At 44.1% G+C, this 21170-nt stretch overlaps 1 protein-coding gene across 1 annotated transcript in view; it reads right to left on the minus strand.

Moving 5' to 3' along the window:
- Positions 1-10664: 10664 nt before the first annotated feature.
- Positions 10665-21170, minus strand: part of CAGE1 (cancer antigen 1) — a 64144-nt gene continuing 53638 nt past the window's right edge. The window contains exons 12-14 of the mRNA XM_039462575.2: positions 18834-18902; positions 13518-13557; positions 10665-10958 (exon numbers count right to left, since the gene is read on the minus strand). Coding sequence (XP_039318509.2) covers positions 10917-10958; positions 13518-13557; positions 18834-18902 — 151 coding nt within the window. The 3' untranslated portion in view covers positions 10665-10916. The remainder of the gene's footprint in view (positions 10959-13517; positions 13558-18833; positions 18903-21170) is intronic.

A 21170-nucleotide genomic window follows, 5' to 3' on the forward strand; every position in this document is an offset into this window, starting at 1 on the left:
TCAGCCTCCCGGGCAGCTGGGACTGCAGGCACTCGCCACCACGCCCGGCTAATTTTTGTATTTTTATTAGAGACGGGGTTTCCACCATGTTGGCCAGGCTAATCTGACCTCAGTTGATCCACGCGCCTCGGCATTTCAAAGGGCTGAGATTACAGGCGTGAGCCACCTCGCCCGGCCAGCAATTTTTAAATTCTTATACGACATTCCAGAATTATGTCACCTAGAACAGTGCTGGGTATATAGTCATTATTTTTAACTATACAATAGGCGCAGCAATGGCTGTCCAGTTTTCTTTAGTTTTCTTCTCGTCTATTTTGGATTTGTGTTGCTGGAGTAATATACTACTAGTTCATGAAATTAATCTGCATATTAGGTAATCTTGGACTGGACCAGTGTGAGATGTCATAAAGATGAGGAAATAAATCATGTGCTTACTATTGCCAATCATCTCCTCAGAACTGTGCTTAATTTAATTTTTTTTTTTTTAAGAGACGGGGTTTAACCATGTTGACCAGGATGGTCTCGATCTCTCGACCTCGTGATCCACCCGCCTCGGCCTCCCAAAGTGCTGGGATTACAGGCTTGAGCCACCGCGCCCAGCCAGCTTCATTTAATTTTTTAAACATCTCTATGAGCTGGATATTTTTTACCGAGAAGAAAACAGACCCAGAGATGTTGTTGTTGGGTAGCACTTCTGCCAGGAACTCTTGTCCAGCAAGAGGGTTCCAACCTGGATAGTGGGGTGTGCAGAAGAAAAGAACGACAGGACAGAACAGACGAGGTCTAGAGGGTTGAGAAGCTGATGCTTCACCAACCACTTTATTGTCTCAGGGTCAGCTTATATACATTTTTTGGGTACTTGCTTGCATAGTTTCCTGAGATAAAGGGAACAGAAAGTCTTAAAGTTGAAAAACAAATTAGAACATCATCAAAGGGGCAAAACAGAAAGATCAGATATACAATGGGTATAGCAGGTGGGTCTCATGATCTTATACAATGGAAGTCAGCTAGACCATCAAACTAAGCAGGTGAGTCTCATTATCTTATACAATGGAAGAGCCAGCTAGACCATCAAACTAGGCAGGTGGGTCTCATTATCTTATACAAGAAGTTAGCCATTACATTCTGAGGGGGTTAGTACAATAAGTTAGCCATTACATTCTTAGGGGGTTAGTACAAGAAGTTAGTCATTACATTCTTAGGGGGTTAGTAAAGGTAATCACATATTTATTGAGAAAGAACTAAGTTAAAGGACACAATGCATCTTATGACCTCATGACCACCTGACGATTGTCCGCAAATGCTTATCTTTAACTCAGATCCTCTTTCTGTTCCTGCTTTCCCATAGCTCGACTTTCCTCAACTGGAGACTCTGTGTCTGGGCTCAAGCCCACCGTATCGTGTAGCCCAGTCTACTGGGAGCTTCACACAGGAGTGTTCCCCACAAGATGTTAGTGTTTACTCAAGGCTTCCAAAAGCTAGCAAATGGCAGATGCAAGATTTGAACACGGCAATCCGGTTCCAGATTCCATACACTACTGGCCTAGGACATCTGCTGTTCTACTCCTGCATTGTTTCTGCTTAAGGTTTCCTTGTCCCAGGGTTGCTGTAAATGCAGCTTGTAGCCACTGCTCCCACTACCTACTTCTGTCTGCTAATGTCACAGCCTGATAGTGCTTGGCTGAATCAACTCCACTCTGCCAGGCAGCCAGTGGCACCACCGCTGTGTTGCTGCTGCTACTAGGGTGCCCAGCAAAAGTGGAGGGCCTCCTCCCACTTTGCTGCTGTCTCTGCTCCTGCAAATGCTACCAATGGTGCCATTCTACGTCAGAGCTACCAGGGCCGCTGACCCTGCTTTGAGGTGACTGAATCTTGCTGAGTTCAACACTGACTTGGAAGAATCTCCCTCCCCTACTTTGAGGCACCATTTCATGAGTTTCAAATGAGACCCTCTCTCAGCTTGTTGGGCTCTGATGGGTGTTCTGACAAATACATCTTTCTATTTAACTTGCTACTCTCTCCTAACACCAGAAACAAACTGATGAGGACTGTAGTAGGTGGTGAAGTTATAGACTTCATGCTGTACTCAAAATCACACCTGCTCTCCATCACTGCACCAGGGTGTCTTACTGGCTTGCTTTCCCGTATTCAGAGGACTGATTTCTGAAGGGGAGGATGTCTTTCTTTATGGTAAAGAGATTCCTAGGTCTGTCTCACCATTTCTCAGGAGATGTTTAGATATAGCCTGAACGTGTAAGGATAATTTAGTTTAGGCTTAAGCTGGAATGTCCACTCCAATGATGATGTCCTCAAACGATTACTAATGGATTTTACTTGGGACTTGAATTTTACACAACCAGCTACTATTAGTGCAGCAGGAAAAATAAAGTGTCCCTACTCTAGATATTAGTGATGGGATGAATTTAGGAAAAAGAAGAACATGTAAACAAAAACAGAAGATCTGTGTGTCTGTTCACTTAGTATAAAAAATGATAGCTGTGATCAGGGAAGGGGCTTGCCCTGACCGGTGTGCTCACCATTTCTACATCACTGTGACCCACATGCTCCCCATCATAAGCAGCTTTTCCTTGGTACCCACCCAGAGCTCTCTGTCCTAATTGGTTCCTATCCTTAATGTATGGAATTATGAATTCCGTCTACTAATTTATTTAAGTCCTTCCAAATCTTTCCCCATGTTCTCTCACTCTCATGTCTGCACCAATCTTTTTTTTTATTTTTATTTTTATTTTTTTTGAGATGGAGTCTTGCTCTGTTGCCAGGCTGGAGTGCAGTGGTGCAATCTCGGCTCACTGCAACCTCTGCCTCCTGGGTTCAAGCTATTCTTCCACCTCAGGCTCCTGAGCAGCTAGTACAGGCGTGTGCCACCACACCCGGCTAATTTTTGTATTTTTAGTATAGACGGGCTTTCACCATGTTGGTCAGGATGGTTTCGATCTCTTGACCTCGTGATCCGCCCACCTCAGCCTCCCAAAGTGCTGGGATTATAGGCGTGAGCCACTGCACCCGGCCTGCAGCAATCTCTTTAAAGGGATTCCTTTTCAGGGAATATTCCACATCCTGGTGACTCTCCTTCCTAGAGCTCAGACAAATCCATAGTTGATTCTCCACATTTGTCATTTCATTCCCTTAGAATTTGTGAAAGCAGAGCATTCCTTCTCTTTGATCGTTTAAGATTTCCCTCCACATCATGAACAAATGGGTTTGTTAAGCACTGGTGTTTATTCTTTTATACTCTCCCAAGTAACTGTGTGGCCAAGAAAGTCTCTCATGTCCTTTATTTTATATTATTTTTTATTTTCGAGATGGAGTCCTGCTCTATCACCCAGGCTGCGAGTGTGGTGGTGCAATCTCAGCTCACTGCAACCTCCACCTCCTGGGTTCAAGCAATTCTCCTGCCTCAGTCTCCCGAGTAGCTGGGATCACAAGTGCCAGCCACGATGTCTGGCTAATTTTTGTATTTTTAGTAGAGACGGGGTTTCATGTTGGTCAGGCTGGTCTGGAACTCCTGATCTCATGTGATCCACCCGCCTCGGCCTCCCAGAGTTCTGAGATTATAGGCCTGAGCCACTGCACCTGGCCCCTCAGGTCATTTAAATCTCTGCTCAACTGTCACCTTCTCAGTGAGGCCTATCGTGACCTCTGCTATAAAATTCCAACCCTCCTGCCTCCATTCCCTCTGGTCTCCTCTTGTTCATAAGCACTGGTTACTTCCCTCACAATATAGTTCAACCTGTCTCCTGTCTGTCACCGTCACCTGTGAACATCTTGTAGCCAGGGAGTTTGTGTCCTAATATTATAGGAGGGTGCCTAAAACCCAGTGTGAACTATTTGTCAAATCAATGAAGGTATAGTATTGTCACAAGTCACATCTTTCCTCCATAAATTTGAACCCATTTGATTGTAAACCTAGTAAGAAATAAAAAAACACTGAACAAAAAAAACCCCCAAAGTTATGTTTATTGTATGTAAGCAGAAGTTTAAGCATTCTTTCATGTAGCAAGGGAAAAAAAATAGCTTTTTTTGTACTATACCTCCAAAGAAAAAAATTCCTTTATGATCCTTATGAAAAAGCATATTACAGGAAAGGAAACAAGAAATAAGGATGGCTTTAAAGGGAGGGCTCTCTCTCCAGCCCACCTCCTCACTTAAGCAGGCCTCTAGTCCTTCCCCAGCCCGTACTTCATAGAAAAGAACAGATGAAGTCATAATTACCTGATCACTCACCACAAAACCCCCACCGACTTACCTACATCCTTATGCTCAGGCTCTGCTGCCTTTTTTTTTTTTTTTTTTTTTTTTTTGAGATAGGGTCTGGCTCTGTCTCCTAGGCTGGAGTGCAGTGAAATAATCATAGCTCATTGTAACCTTGAACTCCTGGGTGTAAAGTTTCTTCTCTGCAGAGAATCGCCGAGTTAAAAAGAGGAAACTGAGGCCAGCACAAGAAAATTAGATGCCAATTCCAATTTATTTAGCACCTGGGCGAGGTTCTGTGGTCCCAGAAAGAGGGGCCAGGGAAGTTGCGCTGCTTCCTCTCAGGAGTGGGGTTTTATAGGGAGTGAAGGCGTTCAATTGGATTTGGAGAGACAGGATGTGGACAGCGGGAGCTGCTATTGGTAGGTAGGTGGGACATCTGGTGAGCGGGCTAAGTGCTGAGTGCAGAGGGGATTTCCAAGGGTGGGGTTAGGTGCCGAGTGCAGAGGGGATTTCCAAGGCGGGGCTAGATGATTGACATATTCTGATTTTCAAGCGGAGAGGGAGATGGGTGTTTCCGAACTCCCAGTGAGGCAACCAGCCTTACACTGGGCTCAAGTGATCCTCATGCCTCAGCCTCCCAAGTAGCTGAGACTACAGGCATATACCATGCCCAGCTATTTTTTCTTTTTGTAGAGACGGGGTCTCACTATGTTATCCAGGCTGGTCTCCAACTCCTGGCCTCAAGCGAACCTCCCACCTTGGCCTCCCAAAGTGCTAGGATTACAGGTGTGAGCCACCAGTCCTTTCAGTTACAATAAAAGGATATCTACAGGCCTATCAAAGGCCAACCACCACTTGTGGCTTAGACCCCATCTCCTGCTAAAGGACATGTAATTCTGAAAATAGTCCCCTCTCTTCTTCCTCACAATACATTTCTACTTCTCTCATTGTTCTAACATCAACACACAACTATATTATAATATTCTCTGTCTTAAAAAAACAAACTCTCAGCTGGGCGCGGTGGCTCACGCCTGTAATCCCAGCACTTTGGGAGGCCGAGGTGGGTGGATCACGAGGTCAAGAGATCGAGACCATCCTGGTCAACATGGTGAAACCCCGTCTCTACTAAAAACACTAAAAATTAGTTGGGCATGGTGGCGTGTGCCTGTAATCCCAGCTACTCAGGAGGCTGAGGCAGGAGAATTGCCTGAACCCAGGAGGCGGAGGTTGCGGTGAGCCGAGATCGTGCCATTGCACTCCAGACTGGGCAACAAGAGCGAAACTCTGTCTCAAAAAAAAAAAAAAAAAAAAAAAAAAAAAACTCTCCATTGGCCTCAGTTCTCCTTCAGCAACAGTCTCATTTCTCTGCCCCTTGACACAGAAAAGCATCAGTATCTCACCCCTCCATTTTCTTCTCAGTCTATTACAGCTGTGCTCTCATTTTTAACACTTCACTAGAATGTGCTAGGTCTAATGGCCCTCATGAGCCATTCCTCCTCTCATTCTTGAGCACTTATTTCTCTGGGCTCAGCGACAACCATACGCTTCTGGTTTTCCTTCCACCTCAGCAACCCCTCCTTCTTCTTTGCTTAGCACCTAAATACAGGCCTGCTAGAATGAGCATACTGTCTACTCTCTGTGTCTATGGGTTCTGCATTTTTGGATTCAACCGACCACAGATCAAAAATATTGGAAAATAAGTAAGTAAAAAATACAGATTAAAAATATAGTATAACCATTTACATAGCATTCATGCTCAGTTAGGTATTATAAGTAATCCAGAAATAATTTAAAGCATATGGAAGGGTATGTGTAGGTTATGTGCAAATAGTATGTCATTTTAAGGAACTTGAGCCCTTGCAGATTTGGGTATATGTTGAGGGTCTTGGAACCAGTCCCCTTGGACACTGAGGGATAACTGTACTACATAAGGCTGGGAAATTCACCTGCTTATATTCTGTAAGAGGGCTTAGAGGACACTCCATTTACAAAGCAGTGAGAAATGCACTGGTGAGAGGGGCCCAGAAGACCCTGGGTCAGCTGTGCTCCAGAGGTCTGGCCTCAGGGCAAGTGATGCTGTTACGGAACTGCACTGGTAGCAGTGGGAGTGAGGATGGGAATGGAGGCCAGATGGCATCACCTAATGGGCAGCAACAATGTGGGCACACTGCTCAGAATGAGCTGCAGGGTCAGAATAGGGGAGAGGGGCTGGGGAATGGGCAAGGGGAGTAACCTGTAGAGAGCTACGGTAATAGTCAATAAAAACCTTCCTAAATGCAAGATAGATGGGCACCCAACAAGAGCATTGCTAAATTTATGCAATTAAAGAAATCAAGAGGCCGGGTGCGGTGGCTCATGCCTGTAATTCCAGCACTTTGGGAGGCCAAGGAGGGCGGATCATGAGGTTAGGATATTGAGACCATCCTGGTCAACATGGTGAAACCCCATCTCTACTAAAAATGCAAAAATTAGCTGGATATGTTGGCAGGGACCTGTAGTCCCAGCTACCCAGGAGGCTGAGGCAGGAGAATCGCCTGAACCCGGGAGGTGGAGGTTGTCGTGAGCCAAGATTGTGCCACTGCACTCCAGCCTGGTGACAGAGCTAGACTCCATCTCAAAAAAAAAAAAAAAAAAAAAAAAGATAAAAACAGAGGAGAGAGGCATTTCAGATGAGGATGAGGGAGATATCTGAATTGGACCTCAAAGGGTCCAAATGTTTAAAGGGTCCATGTTTAAAACATGAGGAACTGGATGGTGGGGGTGAAGAAAGGAGAACATTTAGGGGACAAGGAAAGTGCATTCCCCAAAACGGAAACAATATGGGGAAAGGCACAGACGTCTGGACCCAGAGCAGGGAAGGCAATGAACAGTGACTATGGAGTAAGGATTTGAAAACCTGTGTATAAAATGGAGTGAATTATGACATATATCCCCCTTGAAATAAACAGCCTTTTAAAATCAGAGTTATGAAGATTGGAGATACAGGAAAGAAGTTGTCAGAAACACTGAGTTCAGATGACCTACTTAGGATACTATATGAAAGTGCCTTGTAGCCGGGCGCGGTCGCTCAAGCCTGTAATCCCAGCACTTTGGGAGGCCGAGGCGGGTGGATCACAAGGTCGAGAGATCGAGACCAACCTGGTCAACATGGTGAAACTCCGTCTCTACTAAAAATACAAAAAATTAGCTGGGCATGGTGGCGCGTGCCTGTAATCCCAGCTACTCAGGAGGCTGAGGCAGGAGAATTGCCTGAACCCAGGAGGCGGAGGTTGCGGTGAGCCGAGATCGCGCCATTGCACTCCAGCCTGGGTAACAAGAGCGAAACTCCGTCTCAAAAAAAAAAAAAAAAAAAAAAAGTGCCTTGTAAACTGCAAATAACAATCTTTTGGAAGGGATGATGGGAGTGAAAAAGAGAGGAACCATGATCACTTTAGAAAAGAAAAGGGTTGCAGGAAGGGTTTTTTCAGACTAGGGTAGGGTTCAAAGAAGAGTTATAAAGTAAGGTGTGAGAAGATAAAAATGATTGACGGAGCAATTCCTCAAGGAGATCCAAGAGGACAAGAGACTAAACAGACCACAGAAAAAAAAAGAGGAATGTGGGTAAGTCCACAGTCAGGAGAGGAAACTGAGCCCCCATGCAGTCTCCTGTGGTGAGAGCCAGAGCTTTACTCTGAAGGCAGAAGCTGTGGCTATTTCCAACTTTCACTTCTCTCCTCTGTCCCCCTACTACGAAAACAGAATGAGACTCTCAGCCATGAGCTCCCTGAACTTACCATGCCACTGCTCATGTTTGCGCGGAACATGCCTGTTATGATTTCCTATCTTCCAGCCTCAGAGGAAGAGATGTCGCCGTCCCTAGGCTGTGCTGTGGAGCCCAGTCCCTCTTTTCTCCTCTGACACCTTGCTTCATCAATGATCCCTCCTCTCTCCTTGATCTTCAGTCTCTTCCCTGATCACTGGAGCCTTCTCAGCATATATGTAACTGCTTATTAAAAAGCTCCACTCAGATGCTTCGCAGCTACCTCAAACTCAGAGTATCTCTTCCTACAAACCAGCTGTCCCTCTTTGTCTTTTCTATGTCATTCATCCAGAGCTCTGCTAGGCTTCCCAGATCCTTCTCTCTCCACTCACACATTAGTTATTAGCTAACTAATAACTCCATCTTTTCCATTTTACCTTTGAAATCACTCAGCATCCACATCTTCCTCTTTATTTAACTGCCACTATTTTAGTTACTAGTCTGTTTTTCTTGCCTATAGCACTGGTACTCCTGATTCTAGCTTCATTCACCACCAGCCTATCCTTTCTATCACTATTAGGGCAATCTTTCAAAAATGCACACCCCAACCACCTCACTACTCTACTTAAAAAATCTTTCAGGGCCTCTTGTCAGAATAAAGTTCAAATTAATTAATTTCTCTCTTTTTTTTTTTTTAAGACAAGGTCTAACAAGAAAAACTAAACAAGCAAACAAACAAAAAGACAAGGTCTCACTCTGTTGCCCAGGCTGCAGTGCAGAGGTGCAATTCCCACCCACTGCAGCCTTCCCAACCCTGACTTCCTGGTCTCAAGTAATCCTCCTGCCTTAGCCTCCTGAGTAGCTAGGACTACAAGCCTGCACCAACATACCCAGCTAATTAAAAAAAATTTTTTTTGTAGAGATAAGGGTCTCACTATGTTGCCCAGGCTGATCTCAAACTCCTGGGCTCAAGTGATCCTCCTGCCTCAGCTTCCCAAAGTGTTGGAATTAAAAGTGTGACCGCTGTGCCTGGCCAAGTTCAAATTTCTTAGCACAGCACAGACTTCTCATGATCATCTTACTCTCTGACCCTCTAAAGAGCTTGAGTGTTGGACACTAACTGTACTTCAGGGAACGTAACCGGCATCTCAGGCTTCCATGCTCTGAGTGTGCTCTTGCTTTCCTGTTGTGTCTTGGGATAACTCGTCAACTGTGAAGATCTGGCTCAGGCGCCATCATTTCTGTAAACCCTTCCCTGAGGTTTTCTCACATAGCCCAGGGCCATTTCCTCTCACTGCTACATCTTGCTCTGTTCTGGAATACTCTACTTATTTATCACCTCCTTGGGATCGTCCCTTCATTTTTCTTTGTATCCTTGGCATCTGACTGACACAGAGACTCTCACAGTGTTTATTGCAAGTCATTAAATGTTTATTGAAAGAAAGACTGGCTTAAACTCTGCATCCTTGAGCCAAGGCAGGCACATTCATTCTGAGATAACCTCTAGGTAAAACCCCACAGGTGTTTCGTAATACACACACTGCATACAACACTCATGCACACAGTCCTGCTCGTAGACAACATGTTGGTGCTTCCTTTCTATCTGTTTCATCACATTTGTGTGCAGATGTCTGAGGCTGCATTAGCCATCCTTCTCCTATCATATTTTAATTTTCCCCAGAAGATCCCATGAAACTAATAATAGTATCTCTTTTTAAAATGTGAATAACTTCCAAAGCTTTCAATGCTTCACTTTCCTTTTTTTTTTTTTTTTTGATGGAGTTTCGCTTTTGTCACCCAGGCTGGAATGCAATGGCGCAATCTTGGCTCACTGCAACCTCTGCCTCCCAGGTTCAAGCGATTCTCCTGCCTCAGCCTCCCAAGTAGCTGGAACTACAGGCGCACACCACCACACTTGGCTAATTTTTGTATTTTTTTTTTTTTAAAGTAGAGACAAGGTTTCAAGATGTTGGCCAGGCTGGTCTCGAACTCCTGACCTCAAGTGATCTGCCCACCTTGGCCTCCCAAAGTGGTGGGATTACAGGCGTGAGCCACCGTGTCCAGCCTTAAGGCATATTTTGATCAATAGCTATACCTCCAGTCTAGTTCTGGGATTTATCAAAAGGATAATATGTATGTTATATACGTTTATTTTTCTGGTGCATCTCACAAAATCAGCTATCTCTGGCTCCTTTGTTTAAATTCAGAACTAAATCCTCAAAACTATGTGAAAGTGGAAATGATAAGGGTTAGGTCTTAAGAGACCAGTCTTTCCTTTCATCCAGGTTTTTCTGTTTTTGTTTTCACTCTGTTGTCTAAGTTAGCGTGTAGTGGTAGTGGTGTGATCATGGCTAACCGTGGCTTCCTCCTAGGCTCAGGCCATCCTCCTGCCTGCCTTAGCAACTCCCTATTCACACCCCCCTACCCTCCACCACACTTCCCTCCCCTGCCACCCAGTAAGCTGGGACAAGTGCTTGCCAGCATGCCTGGCTAATGTTTTTGAGTTTTAGTAGAGATGAGGTCTTCCTATGTTGCCCAGGCTCTTTTACCTGGGTTTTAATTCCAAAGGATTTCAGAGTTGGTGTCTTTTAAAATTTGGTTGGTATTATGAAGAGTCTGCCAGCCTGGACAGAAAAAGGATGTTCTGCGGAAATAGAAAGTTGAAGTGAAATCTATGACTATTTTATGTGTCATTAAAGGCCTGATAATATGGGAGTGGTGTTCTGTGAGAATATTTGAAAAAAAAGTCGCTGTATTCTTCTGTTTATGTTAAATAGAATATATTTAATTATTCACAGGAAGAAATTAGAATAAAATTAATCACATTTTTGGAATGTAAGACTTCACCATTTATACAGATTTTAATATATTATCTGCATGAATTGATTTGGCTTGCATATGTAGTAATGACTCTTCCTGGAAAGGTTGACAAAAATGGTTATTGAAGAATCTTCAGGCTTGTTTAATGTAAATCATTTCTATTTTCTTTAAAAATATCTGGCATCTAAATAGGAAAGGAAAAATGTTTCATAAGTTTTGGGGAAAGACTACCATTCAGTGACAGAACTCCTAAACAGCCAATTTTTTATTACATATGGAAAAGGGGTACAAAGTAAGCATACAGATAGATGAACTTCACAGATAATACCAACACTATATTTTGTTTGCTTGTTTGTTTTGAGATGGAGTCTCACTCTTACCCAGACTGGAGTACAGTGGGTCACTGCAACCTCCGCCTCTCAGGTTCAAGTGATTTTCCTGCTTCTGCCTCCCAAGTAGCTGAGATTACAGGTGCTCGCCACCATGCCTGGCGAATTTTTCTATTTTTGGTAGAGACAAGGTTTCACCATGATGGCCAGGCTGGTCTCAAACTCTTGACCCACCCACCTCTGCCTCCCAAAGTGCTGGGATTGTATTTTTGATAGAGATGAGGTTTTGCCATGTTGCCCAGGCCGCTCTCCAACTCCTGACTTTAAGTGATCTGCCTGCCCTGGCCTCCCGAAGTGCTGGGATTACAGGTGTGAGCACCATGCCTGGCCTCCAACGCTATATTTTTGTTTGTTTCAACCTTTCTCCCACTAAGGAACACCATGAGGAACAAGGTGGATTGAGTTTCGTCTTCCTTAGTTTGGTTAGCAACTGACAGAATGTAGAAAAAGTAATAGAAGCAAGAATCTGAATAATCCAAATGTGACTTACCAGCATGGCATAGTTAAGAATTGATGGTATTAAGGCACCCTCTTAATTTGACTATGAGAAAAGCTGGGTCTCAATGGCAGCATATGGAGGCATGTCCTACTGAGTGTCTCCTCATCCACAAAGCTTTGTTACAAATAGGCCACGGCATTTATGAACATACCCATGGCCTAAAATGGGACAGAGGTGGCAGCAGCTGTGTCTGCTGTTTGGGATCACTCCAGCAAGTGTAGCATTGGTCCTGGTCCCAAGTCTTAACATTCATTCTTATTCAGTACCTTTTATGATAGGCACTTGAGGATATCAAAATAAATATGAGACAATTTCTGAAGTCAAAGAGTTCTAGTCAAGTGAAAGGACATGTAAACAGAGAAGTGGAATGCTGTGTCATAGGTACCATTATGTCATTATGTCAAAGGGTACAGTGTGGGCACATGGGAGGAAGCAAGTCAGTTCCATCTGGGAGACAGGGCAGGAAAGGCTTCAGAGAGGAGGCAGAGCTTGAGCTGACAGGTGTTTGTGAAGTGGGAACTGAGTAAGTGAGAGAAAAGGAGTCAGGGAGAATATACCAAGTAGGAGAAGCTGCATGGGCAATAGCAGGAAGGCACAGAAATAACACACCATGCATAGAGAGGTAGGGAGTAGAACAGTGGTTATTAATGGCTGAGAAGGGTAGTGAGGGGAGGACAGGGAGAAGTTGGTGAATGGATACAAACTCCAGCTACATAGGAGGAGTAAGTCCCAGTGTTCTATAGCACTGCAGGCTGACCATAGTTAAGAACAATTTATTGGATATTTTCAAATAGCTAGAGGAGAGGAATTTGAATCCTCCCAACACAACTGATAAATGTCTGAGTGATAGATTGGTTAATCATTCTGAAATCAGAATGATCAAATATCATCACATATTGTATACATACATGAAAATACTACTCTATATCATATATATGTGCTTATTGTTATTATTATTATTATTATTATTATTTTGAGACAGAGTCTCTCTTTGTTGCCCAGGCTGAAGTGTGGTGGTGAGATCCTGACTCACTGCAACTTCCGCCTCCTGGGTTCAAGCTATTCTCGTGCCTCCGCTGCCCAGGTTACTGGGATTACAGACGTACACCACCACACTTCACTAATTTTCTGTATTTTTAGTAGAGACAGGGTTTCACCATGTTGGCCAGGCTAGTCTTGAACTCCTGAACTCAAGTGATCCACCTGTCTGAGCTCCCAAAGTGCTGGGATTACAGGCATGAGCCATCACGCCCAGCCTGTATCGTATAAATATGTACAATTAATATGCCAACTAAAAATAAAAGAAAAAAAATCACCTTTTTAGAAAGCTGCAATTGGTTAGACATGGCTGATATGCATGATGAGAAGGAGAAAGCGGTGAATGGTAAGACTGGATAGGAGGGCTGGTGCCAGATCAGAGAGGACTTTACATGCCATGCTAAAGAGCTCGGATTCGACCAAGAATGTGATTGTGAACCACTAAAGGGCTTTATGCAAGAGAGGGGCATGACAATATTTTGCTTTTGAAAGATCACTCTGTCTACTGTCTGGAGGATGGCATGAAGGAGACCAAAACTGGAAGCAGAAACACCCATTAGCAGGTAAGTGCAAAAGGTCAGACAAGAAATAACAGGGGCTTACAATGAAGCAGTAGCAGTAGCATGGAGTGAAGGGGGCCCTACAAGGTTAGAGGGAGGGGCTTCCAATTACAGCACCAGCCCTCATTTGAGGAGGCAGGGAAGGCTACGTTGCACAGTATGGAAATGTGACTTCAGGAACTCATATTTAATCTTGTGTTACTGTCAAATTACATGAAAATACAAGATTCTTTATCATGATCACCAAGGTGACCTACCATAGTCATGCAGTTTGGATGATTTTCTAGGCTTTTCGATCTGTAAGAAATAGAAAGAAAATAATGTACAAAGGAGAAATGGGGGACTGAAATAGTGAACATGGTGAGCAAGTATGCCATTATTTAGCACATTTTCCCCTCACTTTCAAGGAGAAATGATCATTTAAGATAGAATCATGAGACCCTCAGAGATTAAGATCAAGCTTTTCGGTATGTAACATGTGGCTCGTTCTCACAGTATTTAAAATAATGAGGTGGAACGCGGTGGCGCACACTTGCAATCCCGGCACTTTGGGAGGTCAAGGTGCGTGGATCACTTGAGGTCAGGAGTTCAAGCCAGCCCTGCCAACATGGTTAAACCCTGTCTCTACCAAAAATACAAAGATTACCCAGGCATGGTGGCACCCACCTATAATCCCGGCTACTCAGGAGGCTGAAGCAAGAGAACTGCTTGAACCCAGGAGGCAGAGGCTACAGTTAGCTAAGATTGCACCACTGCACTGCAGCCTGGGCAGCAGAGCGAGACTTCATCTCAAATAAATTAAATAAATAAATAAAAATTAAATAATCATGAGCCACACTCTCATTACATTTAACAGTCTCATACATTTACTTAGGATACAATTCTATCACTTGAAAACTTAAAGAATTTCCTTGAAAGTCATCAAGAACTAGAGGCAAAAATAAGACATCTGAGGCTATGAAGTTACTTGCTTTTATATCCCTATTTCCCATTACTTTCACTACTGAAGACAACTGGCAAAAGCAATGCCATAATTTTGAGAGCCTGCAGAGGTAAGCTGAAGCTTTTTGCATGCCAAATATACTGAGATCAATTGGGACAATCATCAGAGGCTTCACAGATGGTGATGGCTGAAATCTGACGTAAGTCTGGAGTTTTCTAACAAACGTCCTTCTTGGCTGGACAGGGCTTTGAGAGCTCTTCTGCCCATTTTACCCCCTGGCTTCTAGGCCAGTTTAAATCTATATAAATGAGCCTAGAATTCATTGTGAAAATAGGCCAAGTAGGCCGGGTGTGGTGGCTCAAGCCTGTAATCCCAGCACTTTGGGAGGCCAAGGTGGGCGGATCACGAGGTTAAGAGATGGAGACCATCCTGGCCAACATGGTGATACCCCATCTCTACTAAAAATACAAAAATTAGCTGGGCATGATGGTGTGCACCTGTAGTCCCAGCTACTTGGGAGGCTGAGGCAGGAGAATTGCTTGAACCTGGGAGGCGGAGGTTGCAGTGAGCCGAGATTGTGTCACTGCACTCCAGCCTGGCGCCTGGCGACAGAGTGAGACTCTGTCTCAAAAAAAAAAAAAAAAAAAAAAAAGAAAATAGGCCAAGTATAAGTATACTGAGGTCTGAACTGGTGAAACACATGTAAGTTCACATTTAAATGTTTTTATTTTAAAATAAGTCTAGGAAAAAAAATCCATAGTTTCTCTCAACAACTCAGAGAAGATCCATCTTCAGTGTAAATTAGCATTTACTGAGCATCTGTGGTATGCCAAGGATCAGATCACATTCTTTCATCTTGGAGAAAAAGTCATAGTTGACCTGTCACTTGGAAATGCTAGTTTAAATCTACCAAGGCTTTTTAAAAAATTTCCTTCCTTCCTTCCTTCCTTCCTTCCTCCCTTCTTTCATTTTTCTCTCCTTCTTTCTTTCTTGTTTTCATCTTTAAATAACGTACATTTCCATGACACCAACACTAGAGTTTTTGGGATCACAGTAAGATACACCAAATTACATCCATAATTAATATGGATGTCCACGTCAAGCAGTAATATATTACATGGCAAAGACAATCAAGAAAGCAACCATCAACCGAAAGAGACCCGTAAGTTCAGACAAGGCAAATCCCAGGATAGCATATGAGAACAGCTGCTACCTCAGTGAAGGGGAGAACCAATGGCAAGGCTGGTTTCTGGCACAACCAATGGTTAGGCTGCCAAAGACTGTTCCAATACCAGCACGAGAACCAGCCACTCCTATTGTTGCAGCGCCTGCACTGATACATTTGGCACCAGTCTCAATGTCTCTGCTGATTGCACTGGTTTGAAACTCCCTTTGGATTAGTTGAGACACACCATTCTGGGCCTCATTAAATACTGCAGGGCCCTCTCCAGTCCTTGCCTCTGGTGGAGATAACACTGATGCAGAAATTGGTCTGTATGCAACTCTATGGACTTTAAGATAGAACTTCAGAGCAGGGGTGCAGAGCTTGGTGCGGGCAAACGTCTTAAACTCTTTGGGGTGCTGCAGCTGGAGGCCTTGGGTGACAGGCAACTTGGGCTTCTCTCCCGCTTCTTCTCTTCCCGGGAGGTGGCAGTGGCAGCACTGTTGGCAGCAGTGGCAGCAGAGGTGGAAGGAATGGGCCTCCGATTTTCAAAACATAGTTGTATTTGCAAATGGTAGGTTGAACAAACATGACTCATGACAACAAAATGCAACTTTAATTTTGGTCTTCCATTTCTACTTTAAGCTTTTTGCACTCAAAGAAGCTTTTCTTTTGCCCTTCCTTGGATGAATACACAGCAGGCTCAATGCTTTTTTTGCTCACTCTAAGGTGACAGTCAGTCTTCACTGCGGGGCATAAACAGTCTCAATTTAGTAGGTATACTGTCCTGTCTTAATGTTAATCAATCCTTTAATCTTTTTTTTTTTTTTTTTTTTTTTTTTTGAGACGGAGTTTCGCTCTTGTTACCCAGGCTGGAGTGCAATGGCGCGATCTCAGCTCACCGCAACCTCCGCCTCCTGGGTTATTCTCCTGCCTCAGCCTCCTGAGTAGCTGGGATTACAGGCACGTGCCACCATGCTCAGCTAATTTTTTTGTATCTTTAGTAGAGACGGGGTTTCACCATGTTGACCAGGATGGTCTCGATCTCTTGACCTCATGATCCACCCGCCTCGGCCTCCCAAAGTGCTGGGATTACAGGCTTGAGCCACCATGCCTGGCTAATCCTTTAATCTTAATTCAAAAGCAGGGTTTCTCCTCCCCCTCTACAGGTCAGGTCTGTAGCTAATGGACACCACTGTCTTTGGAGGCCAGTTTCCTCTTTTTGCTCATTTCCCTCTCCATTTGTAGGAGACAGGTGAAGGGCCACAGGACAGCTCATACTTGGCTGGGTGGCTTCAGAGTCCTGGCTTGGCAAATGGCTAATGCTGATTCTTTCTCTTTGGAGCTTGCCATTGCTAGGGACCTCTGTTCTGCAGTTCCCTGGACCTAGGCTGATTCCTTTCTCTTCTAGGGGATCACTTGATACTCCTTCATCAGCCCTGAAGAATCTGGCATTCTCTTCTAGTTTCTTGCTGCTTCCAGGCCTCCTTGAGCAGAGCCCAAGAACTCATCTCTCAACTACATGGTCCTTAAGAGATTATCATACCCATCCTTTGTCTCCACAAGCTCAAAGAGAAAAGCTACCCAACACAGCCTCTCTGCTGAGCTGCCAAAGCTTGCCTGTTTTCTCGGGCATGAATGAGTTACCAGTCCTCTGTGTTTCCCAACTTTTAGGGAACACACTTCAAAGCTCTCTAAGTGATTCCCTGGAAATCCCTCATAAGGCTTTAGGTAAGAGAGGTAGAATTACTTGGGAAGCAGGAACTCATGAGATGACAGGTTCGGAGAAATCCTTCTCCAGTCTTCCCTACTCTCCATACTTTAATATCTTGGATCTGGCCAAGAGATAGGAGTCATGGAATGGGTTCTCTGAAATAATTTAGTACAGAAACTCTGCACATGGGACAAACCCCCTCTCACTTTGGGAACTGGTAACAGTTTTATTAGCACCTAAGGAACTGGGCTAGAAAGAATACGATTTTAACATACTGCTATGTTCTTTTTTTTTTTTTTTTTTCCTTTTTTTGAGATGGAGTTTTTGTTCTGTTGCCCAGGCTGGAGTGCAGTGGCACAATCTCAGCTCACTGCAACCTCTGTCTCCTGGGATCAAGCAATTCTCCTGCCTTAGCCTCCCAAGTAGGTGGGATTACAGGTGCCACCACCATGTCTGGCTAATTTTGGTATTTTTAGTAGAGATGGGGTTTCACCATGTTGGTCAGGTTGGTCTCGAACTCTTTACCTCAAGTGATGCACCTGCCTCAGCCTCCCAAAATGCTAGGATTACAGGCATGAGCCACCGCACCCTGCCCATATTGCTATGTTCTTAATCAACCCCACAGGATTTGTGCATACACCTTGTAGCATCAGATATTGACCCTCTTCTAAACTAGTAGACTGCAAGTCTTAGTGTTAGTGTGTAAGAAAATCTGGTCATAAAATACGGAGCAAGGCAAGTAGCTTTGTTGTAGACAAAAATCTTAGCTCATAATCTTTATAGTTTCTTCCTTAGAGGGACTGTACATTCCATGAGAGCAGGGAATCAGGCTTTCCATTTCAGATTCTACAAAAAACATTAATCAAGCAACTACTTTATGATAGGCAAAACACGAAGCACTTTCATATAATTTATCTTGTTTACTTTTTTTTTTTTTTTTTTTTTTTGAGACGGAGTTTCGCTCTTGTTACCCAGGCTGGAGTGCAATGGCGTGATCTCGGCTCACCGCAACCTCCGCCTCCCGGGTTTAGGCAATTCTCCTGCCTCAGCCTCCTGAGTAGCTGGGATTACAGGCACGTGCCACCATGCCCAGCTATTTTTTTTGTATTTTTAGTAGAGACGGGGTTTCACCATGTTGATCAGGATGGTCTCGATCTCTCGACCTCGTGATCCACCTGCCTCGGCCTCCCAAAGTGCTGGGATTACAGGCTTGAGCCACCGCGCCCGGCCTTGTTTACCTTGAGATAAGAAAAAGGTTTTTTTTTTAAAAGTCTCTCTGTGTGTGTGTGTGTGTGTGTGTGTGTGTGTGTGTGTGTGTGTGTGTATATATACACACAGATCTATATATACACACAAAGATATATATATACACACACACACATACACACACACACACACACACACACAGAGAGAGAGAGCGCGCGAGATTGCCTCTGTTGCCTAGACTGGAGTGCTGAGGCACAATCTCGGATCACTGCAACCTCAGTCTCCCAGGTTCAAGTGATCCTCCTGACTCAGCCCCGACAGTAGCTGGGATTACAGGCACAAGCCACCATGCCCAGCTAATTTTTGTATTTTTAACAGAGACAGGGTTTTCGCCATGTTGGCCAGGCTGGTCTCAAACTCCTGACCTCAAGTGATCCACCCACTTTGGCTTCCCAATGTGCTGAAATTACAGGTGTGAGCCACTGAGTCCGGGCATATTATTTATATTTTAAAGACATTATTAATTTTAAAAAGAGAGGAAAACTTACCTTGGTTTTCTGGCTTTTTCTCTGGGCTTTCTAATTAAATCCTCTAAATGTTTATTTCTCTCTTCCAAACTGAAAGAAGAAACAAGTGAATTTTATGACTAAAATTGATTTTTCTAGACCAATATTTTGTTAGATTCACTGGAGGATTTGAGTAGATAAAAATAAGTAATCTAATTATCTATACAGTATCTAACTACCTAACCATAAAGAAACTTGGGGTTCTTTCCTAGCAACTCAAAATTATTTTATCAGTTTTTCCCTTTATAGGTTCCAGTGGTGACGAAGGAAAGTAGACAGTAGCAGATATAAAGCAGCATTCTGATATTCTCCCATTTGCTTACATAGTGGTATACTCAGACTGATCCCTCTGTATGAGTAGATCCAAAATGCTCCTAGGGGTAACATGTTATAAACAAAACTCCTGGGCTGGGCGCAGTGACTCACACCTGTAATCCCAGCACTTTGGGAGGCTGAGTCAGGTGGATCACCTGAGGTTCGGATTTCAGACCTGCCTGACCAACATAGAGAAACTCCATCTCTACTAAAAATACAAAATCAGCCAGGTGTAGTGGTGCATGCCTGTGATACCAGCTACTTTCGGGGCTGAGGTGGGAGGATTGCTTGAGCCCAGGAGGTGGAAGTTGCAGTGAGCCAAGATTGTGTCATTGCACTCCAGCCTACAACAGAGCCAGACTCTTGTCTCAAAAAAAAAAAAAAAAAACAGGCCGGGCGCGGTGGCTCAAGCCTGTAATCCCAGCACTTTGGGAGGCCGAGGCGGGTGGATCACGAGGTCGAGCGATCGAGACCATCCTGGTCAACATGGTGAAACCCCGTCTCTACTAAAAATACAAAACATTAGCCGGGCACGGTGGCACATGTCTGTAACCCCAGCTACTCAGGAGGCTGAGGCAGGAGAATTGCTTGAACCCAGGAGGCGGAGGTTGCGGTGAGCCGAGATTGTGCCATTGCACTCCAGCCTGGGTAACAAGAGCGAAACTCCGTCTCAAAAAAAAAAAAAAAAAAAAAAAAAAGCAAAAAAACAAACAAACCAAAAAACCAAAAAACCCTGAGCTAGGAACGGCTTAACATGGGAAAATGTGTGATAGCATTACAGGTCCATCACAAATCCCTTTTTCCATCCAGGGAGGTTGTATGAGCCTCCTGTGGCTGCTGCAACAAATCAACACAAATTCTGTGGCTTAAAACACCCCATTTATTTTCTTCTGGAGGTCAGAAGTCTAAAATCAGCTTCACCAGACTGAAATCAAGGTGTTGGCAGGGAGGTGCTGCCTCTGGAAACTTGAGAGAATCCTTTGCCTGGCCTCATCCAGCATCTGGAGGCTGTCCTCATTCCTGAGGGAGCTCATGGCCCCACATTACACTACGTTTTCTCCCAGTTTCCACTGTCAGGTTGACTCTTCATCTTCTGTCATCAACTCTCTCTCTGACCCCTCCTCTTATAAGGACCCTTGTGATTGCATTTAGGGCCCACTCGGGTAATCCAGAATAATCTCCAAAACTCAGGATGTAATCGTATCTGCAAGTCTCTTCTGCTATGCAAGGTAACAGTCACAGGTTCTAGTGATTAGGACTTGGATATCTTTGGGGCCATTCCTTAGCCTACTGTAGAGGATAAACAGACCCTGAGAGGAGATGAAATTCTACTGCAGAGGTCTAAACTCAAATGCCTATAGAAGGGTCAGCGAGGTAAATAAGTGAAGCCAGCTGAATGGTGATTCAGACAAACCAAAGAGCATACACCCCTAGGCCCTGCCTAAAAGAAGTTGCTACCTAGCTCTTGGCAAATGCTGCCCTATGAGAATGCTGCAACCATGATATCAGATCTTCTTGTTTTATTTAGTTTTTGAATTTTTATTATTTAGAGACAAGAGTCTTACTCTGTCACTCAGGCTGCAGTGTAGTTGTGCAATCACAGCTCAATGCAGCCTCGAACTCCTGGGCTGAAGCAATCGTCTCATCTCAGCCTCCTGAGTAGCTAGGACTGTAGGTGCATGCACCACACCTGATTGTTTTAATACTTTGTAGAAACGGGGGTCTCACTATGTTGCCCAGAGTGGTCTTGAACTCCTGGCTTCAAGCTATCTTCCAGCCTCAGCCTCCCAAAGTGCTGGTATTGCAGGCATGAGCCGCCATGTCCAGCTTACTTGTTTTTAAAGATGAGATAGAAATCTAGATTTTTACAAAATATCTTCCGTTTTCAATTTGGCAATTAATTTCAAAAACATTTTAAATATTATATGGACAAAACACAAATGCCCCAGAATGTAACTTGCAGGTTGTCATTTTGAAACCTATACTCTTGACTGGGTGCGGTGG

The sequence above is a fragment of the Saimiri boliviensis genome, chromosome 4 (assembly GCF_048565385.1).
Source record: "Saimiri boliviensis isolate mSaiBol1 chromosome 4, mSaiBol1.pri, whole genome shotgun sequence".
NCBI classification, from domain to species: domain Eukaryota; kingdom Metazoa; phylum Chordata; class Mammalia; order Primates; family Cebidae; genus Saimiri; species Saimiri boliviensis.